Raw genomic sequence first — 26,563 nt, 5'->3', positions numbered from 1 at the left:
ACTACCAAGCAGCAAGTTTGATGTGGATCAAAGAATGGATAACCCTAAGAAATAATAGAATATTGACTTTGGAAGACCATGACTTGCTGCTGGGATGGCATGCTTTTTTATGGTATGGACAAGCTATAACACAGGGATATTTTAGAAGACATAGTAAGAGAAGCGTTATTGACGAATTGGGAGAAGATAAAGAAAAGTCACTTTTTAAAGATTCCAACCTGGGTATCACCTATATAGAGGCATTCTCATACACAGTAACATTTAAAAAGGAACATATTGTTAGATATAGTGAATTGGTGAATGAAAAGGGTGAGTTAAAATCTAAAATAGGACTAGAGGTAGATGGTATAATAATGAATTGGTTTTCATATTTGCAAATACAATCCAGATATAATAAAGATGTAAAAACAGAAGGTTTTTACAATAATATAACTAGTTTTGATGAGATGTTAACAGGCTCTGATGACAATTTGATTAAGAAATTGTATGGATATTTATTAGAGGTGAAATTGGAGGAGGAACAAGTAAAAGAGACAATGATTGCTTGGGGGAAGAATTTTGGACATGGGATAGACTTAGAGGCTTGGCAGAAATTGTGGATGTATAATTATAAAATGACAATGTCTACAGAGAAGTCTTTAAAGAGAATTTGTATAAGATGTTTTACAGGTGGCATTTACCCCCAACAAGAATTGCTAGAATGTTCAAGGACAAATCTGAAAAATGTTGGAAGTGTCATCAGACGCCTGGATCATACTACCACATATGGTGGATGTGCGCAGAAGCGAAAACATACTGGACTAGAATAGGATAGGATAGGATAGAATAGAATAGGATAGGATAGAATAGAATAGAATTTTTTATTGGCCAAGTGTGATTGAACACACAAGGAATTTGTCTTGGTGCATATGCTCTCAGTGTACATAAAAGAAAAGATACCTTCATCAAGGTACAACATTTACAACACAAATGATGGTCAATAAGGATTACCAGCAACAAAGTTACAGTCATACAATCCTAAGTGGGAGGAGGTGGGTGATGGGAACGATGAGAAGATTAATAGTAGTGCAGATTTAGTAAATAGTTCTACAGTGTTGAGGGAATTATTTGTTTAACAGAGTGATGGCCTTAGGGAAAAAACTGTTCTTGTATCTAGTTGTTCTGTGCAGTGCTCTATAGTGTCATTTTGGGGGTAGGAGTTGAAACAGTTTATGTCCAGGATGTGAGGGATCTGTAAATATTATCACGGCTTTCTTCCTGATTCGTGCAGTATACAGGTCCTCAATGGAAGGCAGGCTGGTAGCAATTATTTTTTCTGCAGTTCTAATTATCCTCTGAAGTCTGTGTCTTTTTTGTTGGGTTACAGAACCGAAACAGACAGTTATAGCGGTGCAAATGACAGACTCAATAATTCCTCTGGAATTATTTTTTCCACATTATTATTTTTTCACAAATTATTTTTTTCACATGGCTGGAAAAATGATAAAAACACATATTGACTTTAAGGCAGAAGTCTTTCTGTTGGGAATTATTCCTGAGATATACACCAGAGAAATTAAATATTTGATTGTGAATATTATTACAGCAGCTAGGATTGTATTTGCTAAAAATTGGAAAAATGAGAAGTTACCTTTGCAAGACGAAATAATTAGAAAAATGATGGGATGTGCAGAGATGAGTAAATTAACATATGAAATTAGAGAGCAAGAAGATAAGCAATGCTATAAAATATGGGATTTATTTTACCATTGGTTAGATGTAAAGATATTTTAGAAAAAATAATATAAGATATACATATGAAAGAGAAGTTTATTATGTCAATGCACAAGAAGATATGTTAACACCTATGCAGCACGTTGTAAATTGTTTTGATTGATTTGATATTGGGTTTTTTTCTGTTAAAATAAATAAAAAACCTTTAAAAAAAAAGAGTGGAGTTGCACTATATATAAGAAATAACTACATCTCTACAGAAATAAAGCCCAACTATGATGAAAATTATCTTGAATGCATTTGGGTCAATATTAAAGGGGAGGGAATGATATTGCCATAGATTTATACTATAGGTGACCCAACCAAACAGAGAAAGTAGATGAACCTTTTGCTAGTCAGCTAACTAAGGTACGTAGGAAGCACATCACAGTAGTAATGGGGGATTTTAACTACCCTGACATCAACTGGGAGACAAACTCTGCACCAAGTGGAAGATCCAACAGGATCTTTTTGTTTCCCAAAAAGTAGAGAAGGGAACAAGGGGATCAGCCATATTGGATTAATTCTCACTAACAGATATGAAATGATAGAAGGTGTTGAAGCTACAGGAACCTTGGGGGCAAGTGATCACGCAATATTGGAATTCAACATTATGCAAACCCAAGTAGTAGAACAAAGTCAAACTAAAGTCTTGGACTTTAAGAGAGCTAATTTCAATAAACTTAAGAGAGAGCTTGAGAAGGATTCCATGGATGAGAATCCTCAAGGGGAAAAGAACTCAAGAAGCTTGGGAAATTTTGAAAAGTGAGATTATAAAAGCCAAGTCTAGCACAATACCAATAAAGAAGAAAAATAATAGATCTCAAAAGAAACCAGCATGGATGCATAAAGAACTATCTGACAAATTGAAAGTCAAAAAGGACAAGTACAAAAAGTGGAAAGAGGGGCAAATAACTAAGGCAGAATATCAGCAAATAGCCTGAGCCTGTAAAGATGAAGTGAGGAAAGCTAAGGCTCACAATGAACAAAGGCTAGCGACAAAAGTAAAAAATAACAAAAAAAGCTTCTTCCAACATGTTAAAAACAAGAAAAAAGTCAAGGAAACAATTGGCCCATTGCTGGGAAAAAGTGGCAAGAAGGTGACAAGCAACAGGGAGAAAGCAGTTCTACTTTACACAAAAGGAAAAAACAATCCAACCTATCAAAAACAGCACCACAAAAAACAGATTAGGAACACAAATTAAAATAGGGAAAAAAGTGGTAAGTGAATACCTGTCTAATCAAGATGAGTTCAAATCACCAGGACCGGATGGATTATACCCCAAGGTTCTGAAGGAACTGGCAGACAAAATCTCAGAACCACTGAATTATATCTTTCAAAGATCCTGGAGCACGGGGGAACTGCCAGAGGACTGGAAAAGAGCTGATGTAGTTCCCATCTTCAAAAAAGGAAAAGAAAAAAAACCAGATCCAGGAAACTACAGACCTATCAGCCTGACCTCAATACCAAGGGAAGATTCTGGAAAAGATAATCAAGCAACGAATCACCGAACACCTAGAAACAAACAAAGTAATAACCAAAAGCCAACATGGGTTTGTCAAAAATAGATCATGCCAGACTAATCTCATTGCATTCTTTGACAAAATGTCAAAATTAGTGGACCAGAAGAATGCTGTCGATATAATTTACTTGGACTTCAGTAAAGCTGTTGATAAAGTAGACCATAACCTACTACTAGATAAAGTAGAAAAATGTGGGTTAGACAGCATCACCACCAGATGGATTCGTAACTGGCTGACCAACCGCACTCAGCGTGTAGTCCTCAATGGAACTACATCCACATGGAGGAAGGTATGCAGTGGAGTACCCCAAGCTCTGTTTTAGGCCCAGTACTCTTCAACATCTCATCAATGACTTGGACAAGGGGATAGATGGGGAACTCATCAAATTTGCAGATGACACCAAGCTGGCAGGAATAGCCAACACTCCAGAAGATAGGCTCAAGATACAGAAGGATCTTGACAGACTTGAACATTGGGCACTATCTAACAAAATGAAATTCAACAGTGAAAAAAGTAAGGTTCTACATTTAGGCAAAAAACAACAACAACAAACCAAAATGCACAGGTACTGGATATGTGGTACCTTGTTCCATAGTAATAACTGTGAGAGGGATCTTGAAGTCCCAGTGGACAACCATTTAGATATGAGCCAGCAGTGTGCAGTAGCTGCCAACAAAGGCAACACAGTTCTGGGCTGCAAAAATAGAGTGTTCTGTCCTCCTCCACCTCCATCTGAATGATGGCGTAATTAGCCGGCACTATCAGCTCTGGCGACAAAAGAGTCAGCGTCTGCCAAGATCTCTCGTTATCTTCCAGGACGCTGGTGAGTCACAAACTTCAGCTCTAGTCAGTGAGTGGATTTGCCTGTTACAAAGGGACACAGCAGCTATGGCTGCCTTTTATATGCTCTGGGGTGCGGCTCCATGACTCAGCACTTCCTAGGCCTAACCCTTGTTTCTGTTGTTCCCTCCTCTCCTGCCTACGAAACCAAGCCTGATTGCTGTCAGCTGGGTCTTCAGGCGTGGCCTGGGGGGGGAAAGAGTCAGGGGAAGGAGGCCTCATTATCTCTTTCACCTGGCCTGCTTCTGGCTCCTGGAGCTGAGCCAGAGGAGCCGGTGCTCCAGAGGTAAGTCCTGATGGCCCTTCCCCCTCACTGTCCAAGTCACTTTCTGGCAGCAGGCCCAGCTCCAAGTCACTTCTGGGCATGGGGCCAGGTTCGGGGGCTGGAGTCACAACACAGAGGAATAGAATCAAGAACACGTGAAATCTTAATACCACTTTATAATGCCTTGGTAAGGCCACGACTGGAATACTGCATTCAGTTTTGGTTGTCAGGATGTAAAAAAGATATTGAGACTCTAGAACGAGTGCAGAGAAGAGCAACAAAGATGATTAGGGGACTGGAGGCTAAAACATATGAAGAACGGTTGCAGGAACTGGGTATGTCTAGTTTAATGAAAAGAAGGACTAGGGGAGACATGATAGCAGTGTTCCAATATCTCAGGGGCTGCCACAAAGAAGGAGGAGTCAAGCTATTCTCCAAAGCACCTGAAGGCAGGACAAGAAGCAATGGGTGGAAACTAATCAAGGAGAGAAGCAACTTAGAACTTAGAACCAAGGAGAAATTTCCTGACAGTTAGAACAATTAATAAGTGCCTGCACAAGTTGTGAATACTCCAACACTGGAAATTTTTAAGAAAATGTTGGATAATCATTTGTCTGAAATGGTGTAAGGTTTCCTGCCTGGGCAGGGGGTTGGACTAGAAGACCTCCAAGGTCCCTTCCAACTCTGTTATTATGAATTATAATTGTTGGTTTTGTGATTTTAAGTCTTTGCCTGTAAGCAGGTATAAGGTGAATCATAAAATGATCAGGGTGTCCCACAGCTGCTCGTGGTAAGGACCGATAAGCATCTTTTAGTGTTGTGTAGCAATGGTCTAAAGTATTCTTGCCTCTAGTGGGACAATTGACATGCTAAAAGTATTTTGGTAGCTGTTTTCTTAAGTTTGCTTTGTTTAGATCGCCCAAAATAATGGCCAGTGAATCTGGGTATTTGGCTTCAGCCTCCATAATTTGATCAGCTAGTTTGTAATGCCTTGTTTACACAGGCTTGTGGAGGGACATAAAGAGCAATTAGGAAAAATGAGGAGAACTCAGTGGAAACTAAAATGGTTTACAGTTGATAAGCAAAAACTAAGTTTTCATCACAAAATTTATATATTATAGTTATATCCTGAGACCAGCTGTTGCTGATATATAAGCATAAGCCTCCTCCCTTCTTACTTCTTACTGAAAATTTCCTCAGATAAAAATCTCAAGTGAACATATTCCTTCATTGATTAAAAGGTATAACGGTCATATTACCTAGATAGTGCAGATCTCACATTTATGAATGCATAGTCAATTCCAGGCTGCCAACAAATTTGCTTATTGGATAACCTGGGAATGGATATTAAAAATGCGAAGTATATAAACACTTATATATAAAGTCTTATGTCATTAGACTAGGTTTAGATTGCACACATAATTATATTGATTGAGTCAACTATGTCTGTCTGGTTTACCAACTTCCTTCCGCATCATGTCCAATTGGTAAACAAAGTATTATTAGCGCAACTTTATTCTTTTTCAAAATAATATTTCTATATTTGTATCACCTATATTTCTACCGCCATTCTATTCGTTAACATTCATTTTCAATCAATAGTGCCAAAATAGGTAAGCACTAGTTGCAAGTTTGCTCGGGCTGCAAGTGTTGATGGCATCCCGAAGGAAGCACAAAACTGGGCATTTAGAATCCTAAAGCATGCTTACCATCTCTATAATCTTCGTTTTCCTGCCCGTTTTCTTCTTTACGGTGAAGATGTATTGGGCCAGGACTACTCCCCCAACCAGGGCGCACACACTGGCGCTGGCCATTGCTCCCATTTTGGCTACGGCGCTCTTGTCCATTACACACCGGCTTTGGAGCGGAACCGAATAGACTTTTCGTCTAGGTCTCAGAATCTTGAACTCCTGGCAAGCCACTAAATAGCTTGAGGCCCTGTACGTCGCCTGCCGCCCTGGATCCTAGTGGTATCCCTGTCCTTGCGTCAAAACGTGGTTAAATGGGAAACGTAAGTGAATCCCGTCTCCTGCTGCCTCAGAGGCTCCACTCCTTTTCTTACCAGGAAGTTCGCCTAATCTACAAGAGAAACGTCGTTTGACCCTAACAACGCTCTTGACACTTGAACTGAGCAAGCGACTAACAAGGCTATTAGGAACGGCTCGACTGACTCTGTGGAAGAAACCATGTTACTTCAAAACGGGGTAGAATAGTTTCTCATATGTCTTTCTAATTGTTTTAATTCAGAACAACGCTCCCGTTTCTCTCCTTACATTATAAAATTGAACCTAACAAGATGCTGGGGAAGGAATACTTCCACATTTCATAGCTATTTCGCTCTTTGTATGCCGAATAGTACAATCCAATCTACTGCTACATGAACTACATCAGTTACTTACCCTTTTTGGGAGTAAGACTACATTTCCCAACGTGCACTCTTCCGCCTAGGCTCCTCCTCCTCCTCCTCCTCCTTCCACCGGCAGCAAACTTCAACGGGGATTACAGCTTTCCTGACCAAAGGGATTTCCTTGGGAATGGGAGGGGTCAGAGCAGACGTTGATTTGTCGAGGTACTATGACAACGGCAACAAAAATGGCGGCTGGTGGAGTGGCTTTGTCAGTTTCTGTGGCTTTTCATCTCGTCGTGTAATTAAGTTCAAGTTTCTATTTAGTAGATACGATTTTATGTTCTCCTTGGCAGTTTCTGTTTACTTAATTTCTCATAGATTTTTCGTGTAATGCTGGCATAAAAGGTTTGCATTTAAAAGATTATCGTTCTCTCTGAACGATAATCTGTATATACTGCTTCAGCCCGTGGAATGCTCCTTCTCTGTAACTAAATTCGTGAAAGAAAGCACAGGTGAGGGGGGAAAAAGGAAGATTTGTCAGTTACAGAAAAAGTCAGGTAAGTGAATAAAATAGGCATAATTTAGCTCAATGGAAAGAATTATTATTTGCAATCGCATAATACTCTGCCAAGTTTTACCGTAACAGTAACAAACTTGTGATATCATGTAAGTGTAAGATTGTCATTTTAGTCATGTTATTTTATGCATGCTTACTTTGAAATATACCTGTTTGGATTGCATGGATGTAATGTGATGTAAACATCCTTCTTCCATGGGTTCATTTATGTATTTTGTACGTTTTCTGGATCCAACAATATGCTTGGGATAGTCTTTTGTTAGTGCTATTCTAGCTCTATAGTCCTGAGTATTGTAAAGAAGTTGTTTTGTTTTTAAAATTACAAGTTAACAGTAGCAGAAATGGCATACTCTTAAAATAACTTTTGCAGTATTTGTGGCAACATTTGCATAATTTTGTTATAAATTTTGTAATTCGTAGAAAAATGTTGAGATAGCAGGTAATGTTATTTGATTATGTATACTTAAAAACTTTGCATTGATATACTCACTTGGTATTATCAAGCTAAGGATTACTCATTTTCTTCTTCATTCTCCACATACCATACTGTACCAGATAACTTTAAGTAGGCATTAGTACAAGCTATTTATATTCTGCCAGATTGAGTTCCTTAGCTATGGTTACAAGGACAACTTGAAATCAATTATGGTAGAGAATTAAATGAACTGGTTATGCCTGCATTTCTGTTAAAACCCTTTTGTTCTGCTGGTTTTTAATCTTTTTTTTGCCACTTAAAATTGCAACTAGCAAGATGGACATCTAGACAAATAATACACAAATCAAAGGGAAATTTTTGTTACCATTGATAGGAATAGGATAGGAATAATTATTGCCTTGAATAATTATTTTCATATTATAAATGGAAAGGTTGATAAAACATTTTTGTTCTGGTATATCAGCCATTCTCTGTTCTTTTTTTAAAAAATATATTTTATTAAACTTTTTTACATTAAAAACATAGAAAAAAAGGAAAAAGGTTATATTACTTAACAGCTGTTTGTGGTGTTTCTCACATAACAATAATCCGTGCAATGATTACAAACATTAAATTGTATGTATTTGTGTTCTTGTTTTATCTATTGTTTATACTTAGTAACTAAATATCCTTATCTATCTCCTTTTTTTTTTTTTTTTTATTAAAAGAGTTTTAAAAAAACAAAAACATTTTTCCCCCTTTTTTCCCCCTCCCTCCCAAAAAAAAAAAAAACAAAAACAAAAACAAAACACCCCCCTCCCTCTCCCACCCCCCGGCTTCCCGGGTCAATCACAAGGTAAAGTTATACATAAACCAAACATAGAATAAAATTTTCCCTTCCAATCCAAATAACCACATCCAAAGCTTTTCGTCTCCCAACCCCCTCCCCATTACATAAAATAACTTTCTAATTATTCAAAGGCAATCTGATATTTCTTAATCTGATATCTGTTTTGTAAATAATCAATCCATTTTTTCCATTCAATTAAATATCTTTCCTGCGTATTGTCTTTTAAAAACGCTGAGATTTTAGCCATCTCAGCCAAATTAATAACTTTCAATATCCATTCTTCTATTGTAGGTATCTCTTCTTTCTTCCAGTATTGTCCAATCAATAGTCTTGCTGCTGTTATTAAGTTCAAAATCAATTTAGTCTCAATCCCTGTACAATCCGTTATAATTCCCAAAAGGAAAAATTGTGGCAGGAACTTTATCTTCTTCTTCAGTACATGTTGAATAATCCACCAAATTCTTATCCAAAAGACCTTAATTTTCTTGCAAGTCCACCAAATATGAAAATATGTAGCATCATCACAATCACATCTCCAACATTTCGCTTGGATATTAGGATACATACATGATAATTTTTTGGGATCTAAGTGCCATCTATAAAACATCTTATAAAAATTTTCCCTTAAATTCTGTGCTTGTGTAAACTTAACATTTCTAACCCAGATTTTCTCTCATGTTTCCAACATTATTGGTTCCTGAATATTCTGTGCCCATTTTATCATACAATCCTTTACCAAATCCTTTTCCGAATCTATCTCAAGCAACACATTATACAATCTCTTTATATGCTCCTGGGTCTGATTTCTAATTTGCTTTATTAAATTTTCCTCCCTTTGCATTATACCAATTTTTTGATCTTCTTTCCATCTAGCACTTATTTGCCCATATTGAAACCAAGTATAATTCCTCCCTTCTTCATTTAATACCTGTAATGATTTTAATTGCAATCTACCTCCTTCAGCATACAAAAGTTCTTTATATGTAATCATTTCCTGTTTCTGTTCTATATTTATATTCTCTATTGCATGTCTAGGGCTCGCCCATATAGGAATCTTGTAATCTAATTTATAGGAATATTTATTCCAGAAAATAAAGAGCACTTCTCAACACATGATTCTTAAAAGCCCTATCCACTTTTTTTCCATAAAATAAGTACGCATGCCATCCATATAACAAGTCATAACCTTCTATATTCAAAATTCTTTCCTCTGTTAAGTTAAACCAGTCACTTATTACTGAAAGGGTTACTGCTTCATAATATAGTTTAAAGTTAGGCATTCTTAAACCACCTCTTTCCCTTAAATTCTGTGCTTGTGTAAACTTAACATTTCTAACCCAGATTTTCTCCCATGTTTCCAACATTATTGGTTCCTGAATATTCTGTGCCCATTTTATCATACAATCCTTTACCAAATCCTTTTCGAATCTATTTCAAGCAACACATTATACAATCTCTTTATATGCTCCTGGGTCTGATTTCTAATTTGCTTTATTAAATTTTCCTCCTTTGCATTATACCAATTTTTGATCTTCTTTCCATCTAGCACTTATTTGCCCATATTGAAACCAAGTATAATTCCTCCTTCTTCATTTTAATACCTGTAATGATTTTAATTGCAATCTACCTCCTTCAGCATACAAAAGTTCTTTATATGTAATCATTTCCTGTTTCTGTTCTATATTTATATTCTCTATTGCATGTCTAGGGCTCGCCCATATAGGAATCTTGTAATCTAATTTATAGGAATATTTATTCCAGACCATAAAGAGCACTTCTCAACACATGATTCTTAAAAGCCCTATCCACTTTTTTTCCATAAAATAAGTACGCATGCCATCCATATAACAAGTCATAACCTTCTATATTCAAAATTCTTTCCTCTGTTAAGTTAAACCAGTCACTTATTACTGAAAGGGTTACTGCTTCATAATATAGTTTAAAGTTAGGCATTCTTAAACCACCTCTTTCCCGTGAATCCTGTATTATTTTCATTTTAACCCTCGCCTTTTTACCCTGCCATATAAATTTATTAATCCCACTCTGCCAATCTTCCAAATTTTTATCCTTTTTAATTATAGGTATCATCTGGAACAGAAACAAAAATCTAGGTAACACATTCATTTTAATAGCATAATCCTTCCCAATAGGGATAACTGCAATTTCTTCCAGCCACTCATATCATTCTGAACTTTTTGCCATAGCAAGTCATAATTATTCTTATAAAGTTTCTTGTTCGATGAGCTAATATAGACCCCTAAATATTTAACCTTTTTTACTACCTCAAATCCTGTCATTTCCTCTAGTTTTTGTTTCTGTTGTATAGACATATTTTTAATTATCACTTTTGTTTTATTCTGATTTATTTTAAATCCTGATACCTTTCCATATTTATCAATTACTTCCAACAAAATCTACTTGAATTTATAGGATTCGTTAACGTAACCACTACATCATCTGCAAAAGCTCTAACTTTGTACTCATATTGTCTAATCTTAATTCCTCTATTTTCATTAATTCTCGATTTTATCTAATAATGGTTCCAGAGTCAAAACAAACAATAATGGTGATAAGGGACATCCCTGTCTTGTTCCTTTCGCAATCTTAATAACTTCTGTCAAACTACCATTTACTATAATCTGTGCTGTTTGCTCTCCATAAATCGCTTTAATTATTCTAATAAAACAGTCTCCAAATTGCATTTTCTCTATTAATTTAAATAAAAAATCCCAATGCAATCGATCAAAGGCTTTCTCTGCATCCAAAAAAATAAGTGCCGCTGAAGTATTCTTCTTTTCCAAATATTCCAATATATTAATAATCTGTCTAACATTATTCCTCATCTGCCTCCCTTTTATAAAACCAGATTGATCAGTATGAATTCTTTGTTGTAAAACTAACATTAATCTATTTGCTATTATTTTACAAAATCTTATAATCATTATTTAAAAGTGAAATCGGCCTATAGTTACCAGGTTTAGAGCAGTCTTGCTCCTCTTTGGTATCAGTGAAATAAAAGATGTTTTCCATGACGGGGTATTCCCACCCTAATTGTATCTGATTAAATAATTCTTTAAGTGGGCCTAATATTTCATCCTGTGTTTTTTATAATAAGTTGCTGTAAGACCATCTGTACCAGGGTTTTCCCATTTTAATTGTTTAATTGCCTCCACTATTTCTCCAGTAGCTATCGGCCGGTTCAGCTCCTCCTCTGTTCTAATGTTAGAATATTCACCTTATAATCTTTCAAATAATCATAAATGTCCCTATTCAATATTTTGTCTTTTGCATATAGTGCAGTATAAAATTCTGAGAATGCCTTTTAATTTTATCCTGTTGGTATATCTCTTTACCTTTATATTCTATTTTTTGTATGACACGTGCTTTCTGTTTCTTCCTTAAATTATATGCCAACCATCTCCCAGGTTTATTTGCATTACAAAAGGTATTATGTTTAGCATATTGTATATTCGTTGCCACCTGGTCTGCCATTAACATATTAAATTGACTCTGTAATATTTTTATAGCCTCTTTAAGTTTATGATCTTGTGGGTTTTGAATTAATAACTGTTGCTTCCTTTGAATTTCTTCTTCCAAATATCTACGCTGCCTTTGTTTATTATTCCTTTGCCTGTTGTCCAAGTAAATCAATATCCTCTAATAAACGCTTTGCTCGCTTCCCACACAGTTCCTATAGGTGTCCCTTTGTACATATTAAAATCAAAAATTCTTTAACTGTTTCTTACAATAAGTTACATTATCCTCATATCTAAACTGATTTTCATTCAACCTCCATGTTCTACCACCTTTTTTTCCTTGTAATAATTCCATTCATACTTGGCTATGGTCAGTTTAACAACTCGGAAATATCTTCGTTTTCTTCACCCTAGAAAGCAAGTCATTAGAAATTAAAATAAAATCAATGCGTGAAAAGATTGATGCCTATCAGAAAAAAGTAAAATCTCTCTCATCTGGATTCCGTAACCTCCATATATCTCTAAACTCAAAGTCTTCCATCATTTCAAAAAAGGATTTTGGTAATTTTGCATGTATAGGTATCTTCTTGGAGGAGGTTCTCTTATCCCTTCTTGTATCAATTACTCCATTCCAGTCTCCTAATAAAATAAACGAACTATAATCCCAGAGGGTCAACCTCTCATGTAACATTTTGTAAAACTTTTCTTGTTGCTGATTAGGTGCATAAATACCTATCAACAAAGTCTTTTTTGCATCTATCACCAGTTCAATAGCAATAAATCTTCCTTGAATATCTGCCTCAATTAGCTTAGCTGGTATATCCTTCCTGATATATACAACAATTCCATGCTTCTTTTCCAAAGCTGATGCAACAAAATGGTTACCCAATTTTGAATTAATTAAATATTTTTGGTCTGATAATTTTATATGTGTCTCTTGCAAACAAATCACATCATTTTTAAATTGTTTCAAGTAGTGAAATATTTTCCTTCTTTTCTGAGCTGAATTCAAGCCATTAACATTCCATGACAAGATTCTATTTGCCATTACTGGCCTCCTGAAGCTTTGAAGCAGACAACGCTAGCTCCCGTATCTTCCGTCTAGCTCCTCCCACAGCTTCCATAATGGGATCCTGACTTTTACTTTGAGACTGTTGCTCTTCTTTACGCTTAAGGGCTCCTCTTGTCACCCTTTGCTCTTGTGGTTCCTCTAATACTGGCAGCAATAAAGGCTCTTGGGTCACCACGCCTTCTTGAGTCTCTTGAAGTTTTTCTATCACTTCTATTTCGACTTTCAAAACTGTAGAAAGAAAATCCTTTGCCTTTAAAACAGTGTCAATTCTATATCTCCTTCCTTGATAGAATAGTGTCAGTCCAACTGGCACCTCCCATCTGAATTGAATCTGATGTTTTTTAAGTTCTTGTGTAAAAAAAGCAAATTCCTTCCTGTCTCTTAACATCTTTGAAGGAATCTCTTTCAACACCTTCAACTCCTGTTCTCCAATTTTTAAAGTTGTCTGATATGAAACTTGCAGAATTTGATTTCTCATAGTCCTTTTCACAAAATAAACCACAATGTCCCGAGGAAGCTTTCTCTGTCTTGCAATCCAAGAATTAACTCTATATATTTTATCAATTTGGTAAGCTACCTCTTGGGGGTCCGCTTCAATAAATTCAGCCAATGCTTCTGATATAATTTTTCTTAAGTCTTCTCCACGCTCTTCTTGCATACCACGAATTCTAAGAGCTCCTTCCATAAGTTTATATTGTAATATCACAACCTGATCTTCATTTTGATCCACTTTTTTCTGAACACCTTTCATTTCGTCTTCTAAATGCTTATTTGACTGAGAGATCTGTTGCATTTCCACTTCCAATCCTTCAATTTTTACTCAGTCCTTGAACTGCCATAAGAATATCTTCTCTTATTTTTGCATTAAAATTCTCCATCATCTCTTTTTGCCTATCTTCAGAAAGTTTTAATTGTTCTTTCAATATTTCCTCAAGACTTGGTTCAGATCCCCTTCTTCCAGAAGGCTTTAAAGGTTTAGCTGCCATTCTGTCTTCAAAAGAATCAGGAATTCAAACTTAATAACTCTCCTTCCCTCCTTTCAGTATAAAAAAACTCCGTTTGTAACAATCCACAAGTAACGCTGCTTCATCGTACTAAAAAATTTTTACTTTCACTTTTAGACGCCATTTTAAAAGTCAATTAATCAAAGACAAAGAAAGGTTTCAAGTTTCAAAAAGGGAGTCGGTACTTGCCGTGCTGATTCTGCATCAAAGTTCGAACGCTTGTGAAATTCCCGTCTGCTTGGAATATCAATCAATTTAATAAGTCCTCTAGAGCAGAAGCGACATTCCTCTCCTTTTCCCTGATAAAAACAGGGGCGTGCTGAAGTTGGAAGGAGTGGAATTCGGTGGGGTCATAAATCCAGGAAAATTCGCTCTTGAGAGCAAACCCCCTGTCAGACCTGCCACTCTTCCACAATTCTGATAACCTCTTTCACCCAGAGATTATGCTAAGCTCAGTGAACAGTGATTTATTTTCTGTTTCACTGACTTTTACAATCTTCTAACACGGAGTGCTCTGTTAGAGCACCCAACAGGAGGTGACGTCACTGGAGCCTCCCTTATCTATCTCCTTTCTATCCATTTATACCACTGTTCCCATATATTATAAAATACCGATGTCTCTTTATCTTTTAAACTCAGCGTTAGTTTGTCCATTTCTGCGCAGTTCATTATCTTTTGTATAACAAGTTTCTGTACATGGCTGTTTCCAACATTGAGCGAAGGCCATCCTAGCAGCAGTTAATATGTGTAATATTAAATATTTTATACTCTTCACATATTTTTTTTAAATCCCCAATAAAAAGAGTTCCAGTTCTAGATCCAATTGTTCATTCGTGATTTCCTGTAGCCACTCTTTAATTTTTAACCAATATTTACGGGATTCGGGGCAGGACCACCACATATGGTAATATGTTCCCTCTTTATTTTTACATTTCCAGCATATTGGGCTCATTTTGGGATATATTTTCGCTAATCTCGAAGGGGGAAGGTGCCACCTGTAGAACATTTTATATGCATTTTCTTTGTATGCTGCTGATTTTGTTAATTTATAATTTCAGTTCCATGTGTTCTCTCAGTCTGATAAATTTATATTATGTCCCATATTTTGACCCCATGCAATCATACATCCTTTCACTACTATATATTGACCATCAATTGTGTTGTAAATGTTGTACCTTGATGAACGTATCTTTTCTTTTATGTACACTGAGAGCATATGCACCAAGACAAATTCCTTGTGTGTCCAATCACACTTGGCCAATAAAATTCTATTCTATTCTATTCTATTCTACTACTTCTTCCAATTCTACTTCCAGCAAATATTTATAAATTTGGATAATATTTTTTTTGTCTGGCCCTAGTAAAATTTTATCTAATTGTTGTAGTTTAAGACATATTCCATATTCTTTTATATCTTGTTTGCATTGATTTTGTAATTGAAGGTAAGCCCACCAGTCAACTCGTAGTCCTTGTTCTTGGAGGTCCTGTAACGTTTTTAATTTTCCATGAATATCTAATAGATCTTTGTATTTTAGCATTTTATTCAAATCTAAATTATTTGCGTGAATCATCGCTTCCATTATGGATAGCCAAATTGGGATTTTTATATTTTTAACTTCAGTCCAATTGTTTATTAGGGAATCAGACATTCTCTGTTCTAATCTTCTTTCTATTCGGTTTTCCTTTTCTCATGTTCACAAAGCAGCTTGTATTCTGTGGTCATTACAATTTTTTCCCCCATATGCTAATGAAAGGGGGGATTGGGTTTACCAGACCTGAAATTGTATTTTGAGGCATGTTATCTAGCCAGGTTAAAAGAGTGGATGAACCTTTAGAATAAGAGGCTACTTGAATTACAGGGCCACAAATTAAGGTTTGCACAGTACAGTTATTTATGGTATAATAAAGTTAAAATTAATGTTGATTTTAATAATCAGTTCTCTAGATGTGCCATACTAAGTGTTTGGAATAAATATAAAACAAGATTCTTTATGAAATTGTCTCTTTGGATGTTCCCTCAAGAAACTTTATTTAGAAAAAAAGATGGTGGCGAAGCCAGACTGATGGATGTTTGGCAAAATATTATCTTTCAATTCTGGTGAACCTATATTAAAGTCAAGGGAAGAACTTGAATTAGAAGGTTATGTTTTTTCATTGGTTTACATATCAACAACTGAAAGAACAATTTAAATCAGATAAAAAGAGTTGCTAAAAATGAACTGGAAATATTACCGTGTGGTAGCAATAAGCATATTATTGCTAAGATTTATAAAATGTTATTGAAATTAAATTTGGAAAGTGAACATGTAAAACATTGTACCTTGTTTTCCCAAAAATACGACCTATCCCCAAAACAAACCCTAACCCGATTTTCACACATGCGCCTAATATAAGCCCTACCCCAAAAATAAGCCCTAGTAAAACCCCACCCACCATCTGGTTGTATGACATGGAGTGAGGTGCATGCATAAAAATTAAGCTAGGATAGGGTTGCGGGATGGAGCTTGGGGGGATGGAGCTACCTCACGCGCCCCGTACCCGCTTACCTTAGGACTGCCGCAGCTAGGCCATCCATGCTCCAACACCTATCAAACCACTGCCTGGTTTCTTCTGTGTACACTCGTGGCAGGATGCCATGTGCCTTGTTGCACCAGTGCTGCTGCTTATGGCAGGATGTTGCAAAGCTCGTTGAGTCCAAATATCCCATTTGAACTAGTTAGAAAATAATCTATAACTTCTCCTATCATATAAAATTGTTGCTCTAACCATCACCTAAGATACAATTTTTTAGAGCAGTGGTTCTCAACCTGTGGGTCGGGACCCCATTGGGGGTCGAATGACAATTTGCCAGGGGTCACCTAAGACCATCGGAAATATGGAAAGTATACTTGCGAGTCGAAGAATCACGCTCCAATGGTTGACTCCACAAGCCAGCTGCAGGTTCTTCAAATAGTTAGCCGAATTCGGCTTCAATGAATTAAAAAAGAGAGAAAACTTTGCTTTGATGTCTCCCTCTCAAGCCAGCTGCAATCACTCCCAATCGCTAGCCTAATCTGGCTTCAGACGCGATAAACTTAATAGGGGAGGAGTCTCCGCTTTAATGCCTCCGTCCTCAAGGCAATCGCAAGCAGTTCAGATTGCTAGCCAATATGGCTTCAGGCGCGATAAATTGAAAATGAAAATAATTTTATGGTTGGGGTCGCCACATTGTGGGGAATTGTATTAGAGGGGTCGCCACATCGTGGGGAATTGTATTAAAGGGGTCGCAGCACTATAAAGGTTGAGAACCACTGTTTTAGAGAAATGCAAAATAAGAAGGAACAAGGTAGTTCATTGGATAAATAGATTTTCATTTGGGAATCTAATATTGCAAAATAACTTAAGAAACAAATCAGCCTTTTTTTTATAGAATGCAGTAATTAGATGTGCTTGATATTTCAAGTGAAAGAATGCATCATGCTTTAATTTTTGTAATTATGTTACTAAGTTGCCAGCATAATAAACATTAATCTCATGTACCATATTATTGTGAGAGTATTTATTTAATAAAAGAGAATGCAAAATAAAATTTCTAACTTATATTTTTTATGGTCTATTTTAAAGTATGGTATATTTACAATACACACAACTCTTTCCTTTGAGCATTACATAATTTCTGTAACTTTGATCCAGAAAAATCTCCAGGGTGCATGAGGATTTATTTGTATTATAACCTCCAACTCATAAACTACTTTTTAAAATTTCCTGAGTTTGTTTAATAGTTGAGATAGAGTATAGAACTGAAAACTCTGCTGGACTGCAATTTTTATTCCTAACTCTGCACTCCTATCTGTTTACATTTTTATTTTATTTGTGGGATGCCAACTAAAATGTCAACACATACTTGGATTACATAAGCACTGTGAATGATGAACTTGATTCTCATCAGAAGTGATTATTATGATGTTTTGAAGGAAAAAATATCTTCATAGTTTCTCTGTTAAACTGAGATGTTAGATGAGATATAAATTATTTTTAAAAATGGTTCATAATAAGGCTTTTATGCTAGTCATTTTTTCCCACCAGGGCTGACAGAGAATGTCTCTTTTTAAAGCTCGGGAGTGGTGGTCTACAATAGTGGGCAATAAAGAAGAATTTGATCAAGGATGTTTATGTGTTGCAAATGTTGACAATAGCAGTAGTGCACAAGGTAAGTGGATACTTTTACATTTAATGTGTAATTAAAATTCAGTAATTTTGTTCAACTCCTAATTTATTTATTTATTGTAAGATGCATCTTATTAAACTTAGAAGAATCAAATTCTAAGAAAATAGCTAGTGTGCTAGTATGTTAATGTGCTGGGACTGGATAAAATCTCTGAATCATGGAGCTTACTTGGAAGATTTGGGCTAGTTATAATTTTTTAGTCCAATTTATAGGTTGGCTTTGGTGAGGATAAAATATTAGGGGATTTAGATATGTACATACCTTAGATTATAGAGAAAAATGTAAATGATACTTATTTTAAATAAAACAAGCACAGTTTGGTCCTCTGACTTGTTTACTTAGAACATTGAAGAATGAATTGAATATGAATATTTGTTTGTTTCATTATTCTTCCATAAATATGTTTTTATTTCAGATAAAATTATTGTAGGCAGTTATATGGGATTTCTTAGAATCTATAATCCCCATCCTATAAAACCTGGACATACTATGCAAGCTGAAGATATGCTCTTGGAAGTACAGTTATGTGAGCCAATATTACAAGTGGAAGTAGGAAAATTTGTTTCGTAAGTAAACAGTGTTGTTGCTTCTGATGAAGCTAATTGGATAGATGTAAACTAATTTATCCTACTGCTAAGACCAATTGTTTCCCTAAAGTATATTTTATGAAATGTTTGAGATTGTAAAGTAGTAATCAAGACACAGGCTTTGGATGCTTACATTTCTTGGAGCAATCCTAAAACTCATGTATTAGGTTTCTTAATATAGCTCTAGCACAGACATATCAAACACATGGCCCGTGGACCAGATGCAGCCTGCGATAGTCCGTGGAACTGGCCTTTGGGGCCATCCCAGAGACAGCAAGTGACCGGCCCCTGCTGGCCTGCCCACTCCCGCCCAATCATCCCCGACAACCAGGCCACACCTCCCATCGCCCCAAGGGCAAACAAACTCTTGATGCATCCTGCAACAGGATCAAGTTTGACACCCCTGGTCTAGGATAATAGAAAAAGTCTTGTTAATGTTATGTTTGTTTATTTATCAAAAAAATCAGTAATATCTTATTAGCTAGTTATTAACTTTCTGGTAATATATTCCACTATTTCTTAGTTTTGTTGAATTGTAATTTACCACAATGTCCAAATTAGCAATTATGGCAAGTAAAAGAGGTGTACTAAATTTTTAAGAGTGATAACTTGCAAAACAAGTATTTTTAAATAAATAATAATGTATTTATTTATTATTTAATAATTTATTAAGCATGTATGTTGCCTAACTCTCAACCCTGTGTAGCTCACATAAACAAACTATAATGAAATAAAATGATAAAGCTAAAAGATTGCAAGTATAACAGATGAGATGGAAGGAAGCAAGAGGTCTTACTTTCCTTCAAGAAAGGCTGGGGTAAAAAGCCAGATCTTCATAAATCATCTAAACAATAGCCGACTGAGGACTATCTGGATCTCAAGAGAACTTCGTTGCAGAGGGCAGTCACTGCTGTAGACAAGGCATGCTTCCAGGGTTCCAACAGATGTCCTTATTTAATTGAAGGAACTCTAAGTGTACCAACTCCGCAGAATTTAATTGGCTGTGTGGCTGTTATGAGAGACAGGTAATACCTCAAGTAATCAAACTCTGTACACATAGGGCTTTGTAGAGAAAAATCAGTACTTTGAATTGTCCCTGGAAGTAATGCAACTTGTGAAGCAGAGTGTTGTGGCTCCAGCCCCCCCCCCCGGGCTTGGCCCCCTGCCAGAAAGTGACTCAGAGAGTGAGGGGGAAGGACCGTCAGGGTTCCCATCTGCAGGGCCGGCCTCTCTGGCTCAGCTCCAGGAGCCAGAGGCAGGCCAGGTGGAGGAGGTGATGAGGCCTCTGTCTCCTATATCTCCCCCCGCCCAGGCAATGCTTCCAGACCCAGCTGTGGGCAATCAATCCTGGTTAGATCCCCGGTTTCATAGACAAGAAAGGCGGGAACAACAGAAGAAGGGGTGGAGCAGGCCTAGAAAGTGCTGAGTCACGGAGCCACATCCCACGGGGTATAAAAGCAGGAGGGGCTACTCTACTACTTCATGACGGAAAAACCAAACTGACTGGAGAAAACTTGAACTGAACTATTTGACTGAACATTTGGCTTGGATTGCTGTTTGTTCCTGACTTCCTGGATGCTCCGGTAACGAGCTTCTGACACGCTGGCATCAAGGAAGATAAAGGAAACCTTGGCAGACGTTCGCTGTTTTGCTGCTAGAGCTGATAGCTGCCGTGGACTAAATTGCTGGCTAATTGAGTCAGTTCACATGCCTCCCAAACTGAGGTGGGGGGACAGAACACAGGTTGTACATGAGCATATGAAGATGTATTCATTACTGCTCATTCCTCCACATTCTGGAACAGAAGCCTCTGGGTATTTTCAAGCACAGCCTATGTAGAGTACAAGGTGACTAAGGCATAAATAACTGTCTGAAGGTTCCTCTGAGGTAGGAAAGGGTGCAACTGTTTTATCAGATGGAGTTGTTCATGGCCAGAACTGACATTTGCTTTTCAGGCAGGAGCTGTGAATCCAAAACTGTTAAATTGCCTTGAAGGCATCAAATATGAAATATCCCTAGATCTGGGTGGCCAAACCACCCACAGCCATTCACTCTTGGTGGATTGCAGGGGTGAAATCTAAAAATTTTCCCTACCGGTTCTGTGGGCGTGGCTTGGTCAGGTGATCGGGTGGGCGTACCCAATAACAATAAATAATAAAAATAATAAACAAAGTACACAAAACAATAAGAGGTACCAAAAACCAACTTCCATACTTTACACACGCACAACACAACACAACAGACTCACACACAATGTACAAGCAGCTGCACCTCACCCAAAATGGCCCCTGCAACAAGCAGGAACCTCACAAAAAGCTCAAAAACCAACTTTCACACTTTACACACACACAACACAACACAACTGACTCTCTCACGCACAAAGTGCCACATACAGCTTTTGAGATTTATATGTTTGTGTAGCTAGAGTGAAACACTAGAGAAACACACCAAATAATAGCTCCGTAAAGGGCCGTAATAGCTCAGGCTGTAAGAAGCCTGTTATTAGAACACAGCAGCCTGCAATTACTGCAGGTTGAAGCCTGGCCCAAGGTTGTCTCAGCCTTCCATCCTTTATAAGGTAGGTAAAATGAGGACTCGGATTGTTGGGGGGGCAATAAGTTGACTTGGTAAATATACAAATAGAATGAGACTATTGTCTTATACACTGTAAGCTGCCCTGAGTCTTCGGAGAAGGGCGGGATATAAATGTAAATAAATAAATAAAAAAAATCTCAGAAAGCTGCCCAAATATTTCATTTTATTATTTTATTTTATTTGTATTTTTAGATAAAAGCTTCCTTAATTTTAAATTGCTGTCTAAAAAAAATGAAACTCCTTAAAAAAGCCCCAATTAACTATTTTTTTAAAGTTCCTCCCCCAGTTACTTACCCAATTGCAGGCAGGCAGATTCAATTGCTAGCTAATGCAATTGATTGTAGCAGCCAAAGCAAGGCTTAGTGAGCCTCAGCAAGTAGGCAAGTGGGGACCGGGTGATTGGGTGGGCATGGGAGGTGGCGGAGGGATTTTTGCTACAAGTTCTCCAAACTACCCACCCCCATCGCTACTGGATCGCCCGATCCAGTCCGAACCTGGAGCATTTCACCCCTGGTGGATTGAGGTGATCATGATTCTTCCTCATCCAAACCCAAATAGCTTCCAGGCACTTATGACAGAACCTTGGCAGACTTACTTGGCTAACTTGGAGTCAAAAGATATAATTTGCTATCATCAGTATATTAATAAGACCTAATTCCAAACTTGCAGATGACCTGATCCAGCGGTTGCATGTAGATATTGAAAAGGAGAGAGAAAACAATCCTGGGGCACCCTTAAAGGAGGGGCCTAGGAAGTGACATACTCCCAACATAACCCTAGCTAACATTGACTGTAATTGGTCCAGAAGAAGGAAAGAGAACCATTGTAAAACACAGCCCTCAATTCCTAACCAATGGTGCTGGCTTGCAATACTCTTCAGTGGTACTGACAACTACCAAGAAATCAAGTGGCACAAGGATAGTTGCACTATCTCCAAGCTTTGCCACAGATCATCAACTGTACTAAATCTCAGCATGAAACTTGACTGAAAAGGTTTAAGTAAAGGTAAAGGTTTCCCTCGCACATACGTGCTAGTCGTTGCCGACTCTAGGGGGTGGTGCTCATCTCCGTTTCAAAGCCGAAGAGCCAGCACTGTCCGAAGATGTCTCCGTGGTCATGTGGCTGGCATGACTCAACGCCACAGGCGCACGGAACGCTGTTACCTTCCCACCAAAGGTGGTCCCTATTTTTTCTACTTGCATTTTTACGTGCTTTCGCAACTGCTAGGTTGGCAGAAGCTGGGACAAGTAACGGGAGCTCACCCTGTTACACAGCAGCACTAGGGATTCGAACTGCCGAACTGCCGACCTTTCGATTGACAAGCTCAGCTGTCTTAGCCCCTGAGCCACTGCGTCCTTTTCTCCAGAATTATCATCAGTTGCAGCTGATCATGATTTCAAAAATCTTTTCCCCAAAAGGAAGGTTGGAGACTGGTCAGTAATTGTTGAATACTGTTAGTTTCAGGGACAACCTCCCATAATCTTAATTAAATTGGTTTTCAATACCTATCTCATTATTTAATTATGCTCTCTCTGTCTCACTTGCTGCATAAGATGTTTGTTATGGTGATAAAATAAAGGAAAAGAAAAAATCCATTGGAGTTGGGCAGCTGATAAATTCAGCTAAATAAGAATTCATTGGCATATTCTAATTAATGGTTATTAGAATGCTATAGAGATGCTGGCTTTGTGAATTATCCCTCTGTCTGTCCATCCATCGATCCATCCCATCTATGAAATTTGACTATCTCTAGAAACTGGAATCTATGCGATTTAGAGAGGGTGCATATGAAGTACAAAATACATACAAAATCAGTCAGACTTGCAAGATTGAAATTAGCTTACCAGGTAGACCAAATCAGGAATCAACTCCACAGAAAGGCTAAAACTAATTTGTTTGATAGTCCTTACATTGTTAGGGTTTTGCAAATCCAATTATATACTGTATCTCCTGCCTTTCTTATAACCATATGAATTAAGGAGATGTCTATGGATTAGGGAACTTTAAGCTGCCACTTAGATTTAAGATACATTTGTTAAGTATACATCAGTATACAGCTATTGACAAAAATTGTAGAAATATTAAGAACAAAAAAGTTTGTATGTTACATGCTGTTAGTATTTAGTATGATTTATTGGTCTTTTAGATTATTGATATTCAAGAAGTGTTTTTTAAACATATTTCATCCTTGTCCTTTCTGCTAGTGGCACAGAATTGCTTCATCTGGCTGTATTGCATTGCAAAAAATTATGTATCTACGCTGTCTCAGGTAAAAAAATCAAATCAACTTATTTTCCCTATTTTCCACTTCTAAAAATATAGCATTTTCTTCCTATGTATTTAATAATACTAAATCTATTTCATATTATAAAAAAGAATACTTTTGGAAAATTTTCTATCTATCTATCTATCTATCTATCTATCTATCTATCTATCTATCTATCTATCTATCATTATTGGAAAAGTAAATATTAGAAAGGTCAAGTAATACTAGTACTGCTAGAAAAGTTTTCCCCTTAATTTGTGGCAATGAAAAGGAAGTTTCTAACACAACGCAGATAGTTGTTGACCTATGACGATAATGGAGCCTAGCATTATGGTTACCTGATTGTCATTTAACAAGTGACCATGTGGTTGCCTTGCTTAACAGGCATTTTGTCTGCTCTGATTTATTTATTTATTTATTTATTTTGTCACAACAATATATGTAGGTATCATACAAAAAGATTATATAGTAAATAAACACATATATGGGTAAATTTAAGGAGGTATAAGCATATATATAGGAAGGAGAAAAGAAAAAAAAACAATAGGGCAGGAACGGTAGGCATGTTCGTGCGCTTATGCACGCCCCTTATGGTCCTCTTAGGAATGGGGTGAGGTCAATAATAGAAAGTTTTTGGATAAAACTTTTAGGGTTATGGGAAGAGACCACAGAGTCAGGTAAAGTATTCCAAGCACTGATAATTCTGTTACAGAAGTCATATTTTCTGCAATCTAGATTAAAGCGGTTGACATTAAGTTTAAATCTATTAGTTGCTCTAGTATTATTGCAATTAAAGCTGAAGTAGTCTTTAACAGGAAGGACATTACAATAGATGATTCTGTGAGTTAAGCTTAGGTCTTGTCGAAGGCGACGGAGTTCCAAGTTTTCTAAGCCTAGGATTTCAAGTCTGGTGGGATAGGGTATTTTATTGTTTTCAGAGGAATGGAGAACTCTTCTTGTAAAATATTTCTGGACACGTTCAATTGTATTGATGTCAGAGATGTGGTGAGGGTTCCAAACTGGCAAGCTGTATTCTAGAATTGGTCTAGCAAATGTTTTATATGCTCTGGTTAGTAGTGTGGTGTTTTTGGAAAAGAAGCTACGCAAAATTAGGTTTACAACTCTTAGAGCTTTTTTTGCTATGTAGTTGCAGTGGGCTTTGGCACTTAGATCATTTGACATGAAAACTCCAAGGTCTTTAACGGGATGGGGGTCGTCTGTAAGGTAATGTCCATCTAGTATGTATTTAGTTTTTGGGTTCTTTTTTCCTATATGTAAGACTGAGCATTTGCTGGTTGAAATTTGGAGCTGCCAATTTTTAGACCAAGCGGATAGATGATCAAGGTCGTTTTGAATGATAGAAGTATTGTCTGTGGTGTTAAATAGTTTGACATCATCAGCAAAGAGAACACAATTATCATTAATGTATAGTATAAAGAGTGTTGGTCCAAGGACGCTGCCTTGAGGAACGCCACTCTTGACAGGAACAGGATTTGATAAAGCATTGCCAATTTTGACCACTTGTTGTCTGTTAGACAGAAAAGCAGATATCCATTTGTGGAGGGTCCTGAGATGCCATAGGATGTTAGTTTTAGGAGAAGTTTATCGCATACTACTGAGTCAAAAGCTTTGCAGAAGTCTATGCAGATTGCATCTATTGATTTGCCTTGATCGAGATTTGAAGTCCATATGTTTTGCAGTGGAGAAGTTGTAAGTTACATGATAATTTTTTCCTGAAACCAAATTGTTTGTTGGAGAGTAGGTTGTTAGTTTCTAAGTGTGGGGTAATGGATTGGTTGATGATAGATTCCATGACTTTGCAGGTGACGCAGCAAAGGGAGATCGGTCTGTAGTTTTTGACTAAGCTGGGGTCTCCTTTTTTGAAGATAGGGATGACTGTGGCTAGTGACCAAAGTTTGGGAAGAGAACTGGTAGTGAAAGCTTTATCAAAGATAATACTTAATATACTGCTATATTAATGGAAAGTTTTTTTAAGAAGTATGCACATAGTCCATCGGGTCCAATAGAAAGCGATGATTTTAAGTTGTGAAGAGCTTTTCCAACATTGTCTGCTGTGAAATCTATATGAGTTAAATCATCATAGTCATTGCTGGTTCGTTTGTGGAATGTCGGATATGTGTTATCGGAATTAACAAAACCTGAGCCAAAGAAAATGTTGAAGAGGTTTGCTATGACTGTTTCATCATTGCATTCTTTGTTGTTAGAATCTTTTAGTGGTGGGATGGATCTTGAGTCTTTAAGTTTATTGTTGACAAAATTATAAAAGGCACGATTGGAATTTGTGCGCAGAAGGTTCTCTTCTTGCTTGGTGTGGTAATTTGTGCATTCAGTTTTTATTTGGTTGCATATGTTTCTGTAGCGGTTTTTGAAATTTGTAACATAGCCTTTTTTGTTTCTTTTCCAGAGGGATTTTTTTTTGATTGAAGTTTTTTTATTGATATGGGTAGTTTGGTTTTTTTGGTCATGGTAGTCATTTGTGGTACATATAGTTTAATGACTCTATTGATTTCAAGTAGGAAGACTCTATAGTGGTCTTCAGCGGTTATGCAGGTTGCAAACAGATTTTGCCAGTCCAGAAATGAAAGATCGTTGTTTATAAGGTCGTAATTGATGCAATCATTAAGTGGGGCTTTTGAAATGGCATGCATACGTCAGGAGATATAAGTTCTTAGTGAAAGTGTATTTATAGAAGCATACTGTAATATATAAACTTGCATCTCAACACTTTTTCTTGGTTGATTGAAGATGTTTATGAGCAATTATAT

General features: G+C 36.9%; 2 protein-coding genes across 21 annotated transcripts in view; one reads left to right on the top strand and one right to left on the bottom strand.

The window, feature by feature from the left end:
• The window catches only part of NT5C3A (5'-nucleotidase, cytosolic IIIA), an 81,276-nt gene extending 74,452 nt beyond the window's left edge, over positions 1-6,824 (bottom strand). For 2 of the 8 annotated variants that reach the window (XM_058183882.1, XM_058183887.1), the window contains exon 1: positions 6,091-6,225. Coding sequence is in view for 3 of the 8 variants with exons in the window: in XM_058183890.1 (XP_058039873.1) it covers positions 6,091-6,228 (138 nt within the window). In the remaining 5 variants the exon portion in view is untranslated. Of the gene's footprint in view, positions 1-2,985; positions 3,146-3,859; positions 3,881-6,090; positions 6,686-6,780 lie in introns of those variants that run through there. The other 6 variants (XM_058183889.1, XM_058183886.1, XM_058183890.1 and 3 more) reach the window with 6 other exon arrangements.
• Positions 6,825-6,955: 131 nt separating this feature from the next.
• The window catches only part of BBS9 (Bardet-Biedl syndrome 9), a 531,293-nt gene continuing 511,685 nt past the window's right edge, over positions 6,956-26,563 (top strand). For 12 of the 13 annotated variants that reach the window (XR_009155160.1, XR_009155159.1, XR_009155157.1 and 9 more), the window contains exons 1-4: positions 6,969-7,285; positions 18,188-18,311; positions 18,745-18,895; positions 23,716-23,780. Coding sequence is in view for 8 of the 13 variants with exons in the window: in XM_058183859.1 (XP_058039842.1) it covers positions 18,200-18,311; positions 18,745-18,895; positions 23,716-23,780 (328 nt within the window). In the remaining 5 variants the exon portion in view is untranslated. Of the gene's footprint in view, positions 7,286-18,187; positions 18,312-18,744; positions 18,896-23,715; positions 23,781-26,563 lie in introns of all 13 variants that reach the window. The other variant, XR_009155158.1, reaches the window with a different exon arrangement.

The sequence above is a fragment of the Ahaetulla prasina genome, chromosome 4 (genome assembly GCF_028640845.1).
Source record: "Ahaetulla prasina isolate Xishuangbanna chromosome 4, ASM2864084v1, whole genome shotgun sequence".
In the NCBI taxonomy this organism is placed as follows: Eukaryota; Metazoa; Chordata; class Lepidosauria; order Squamata; family Colubridae; genus Ahaetulla; species Ahaetulla prasina.
The sequence above is the reverse complement of the archived record's forward strand: the minus strand, read 5'-3'. Positions and strand labels throughout refer to the sequence as shown.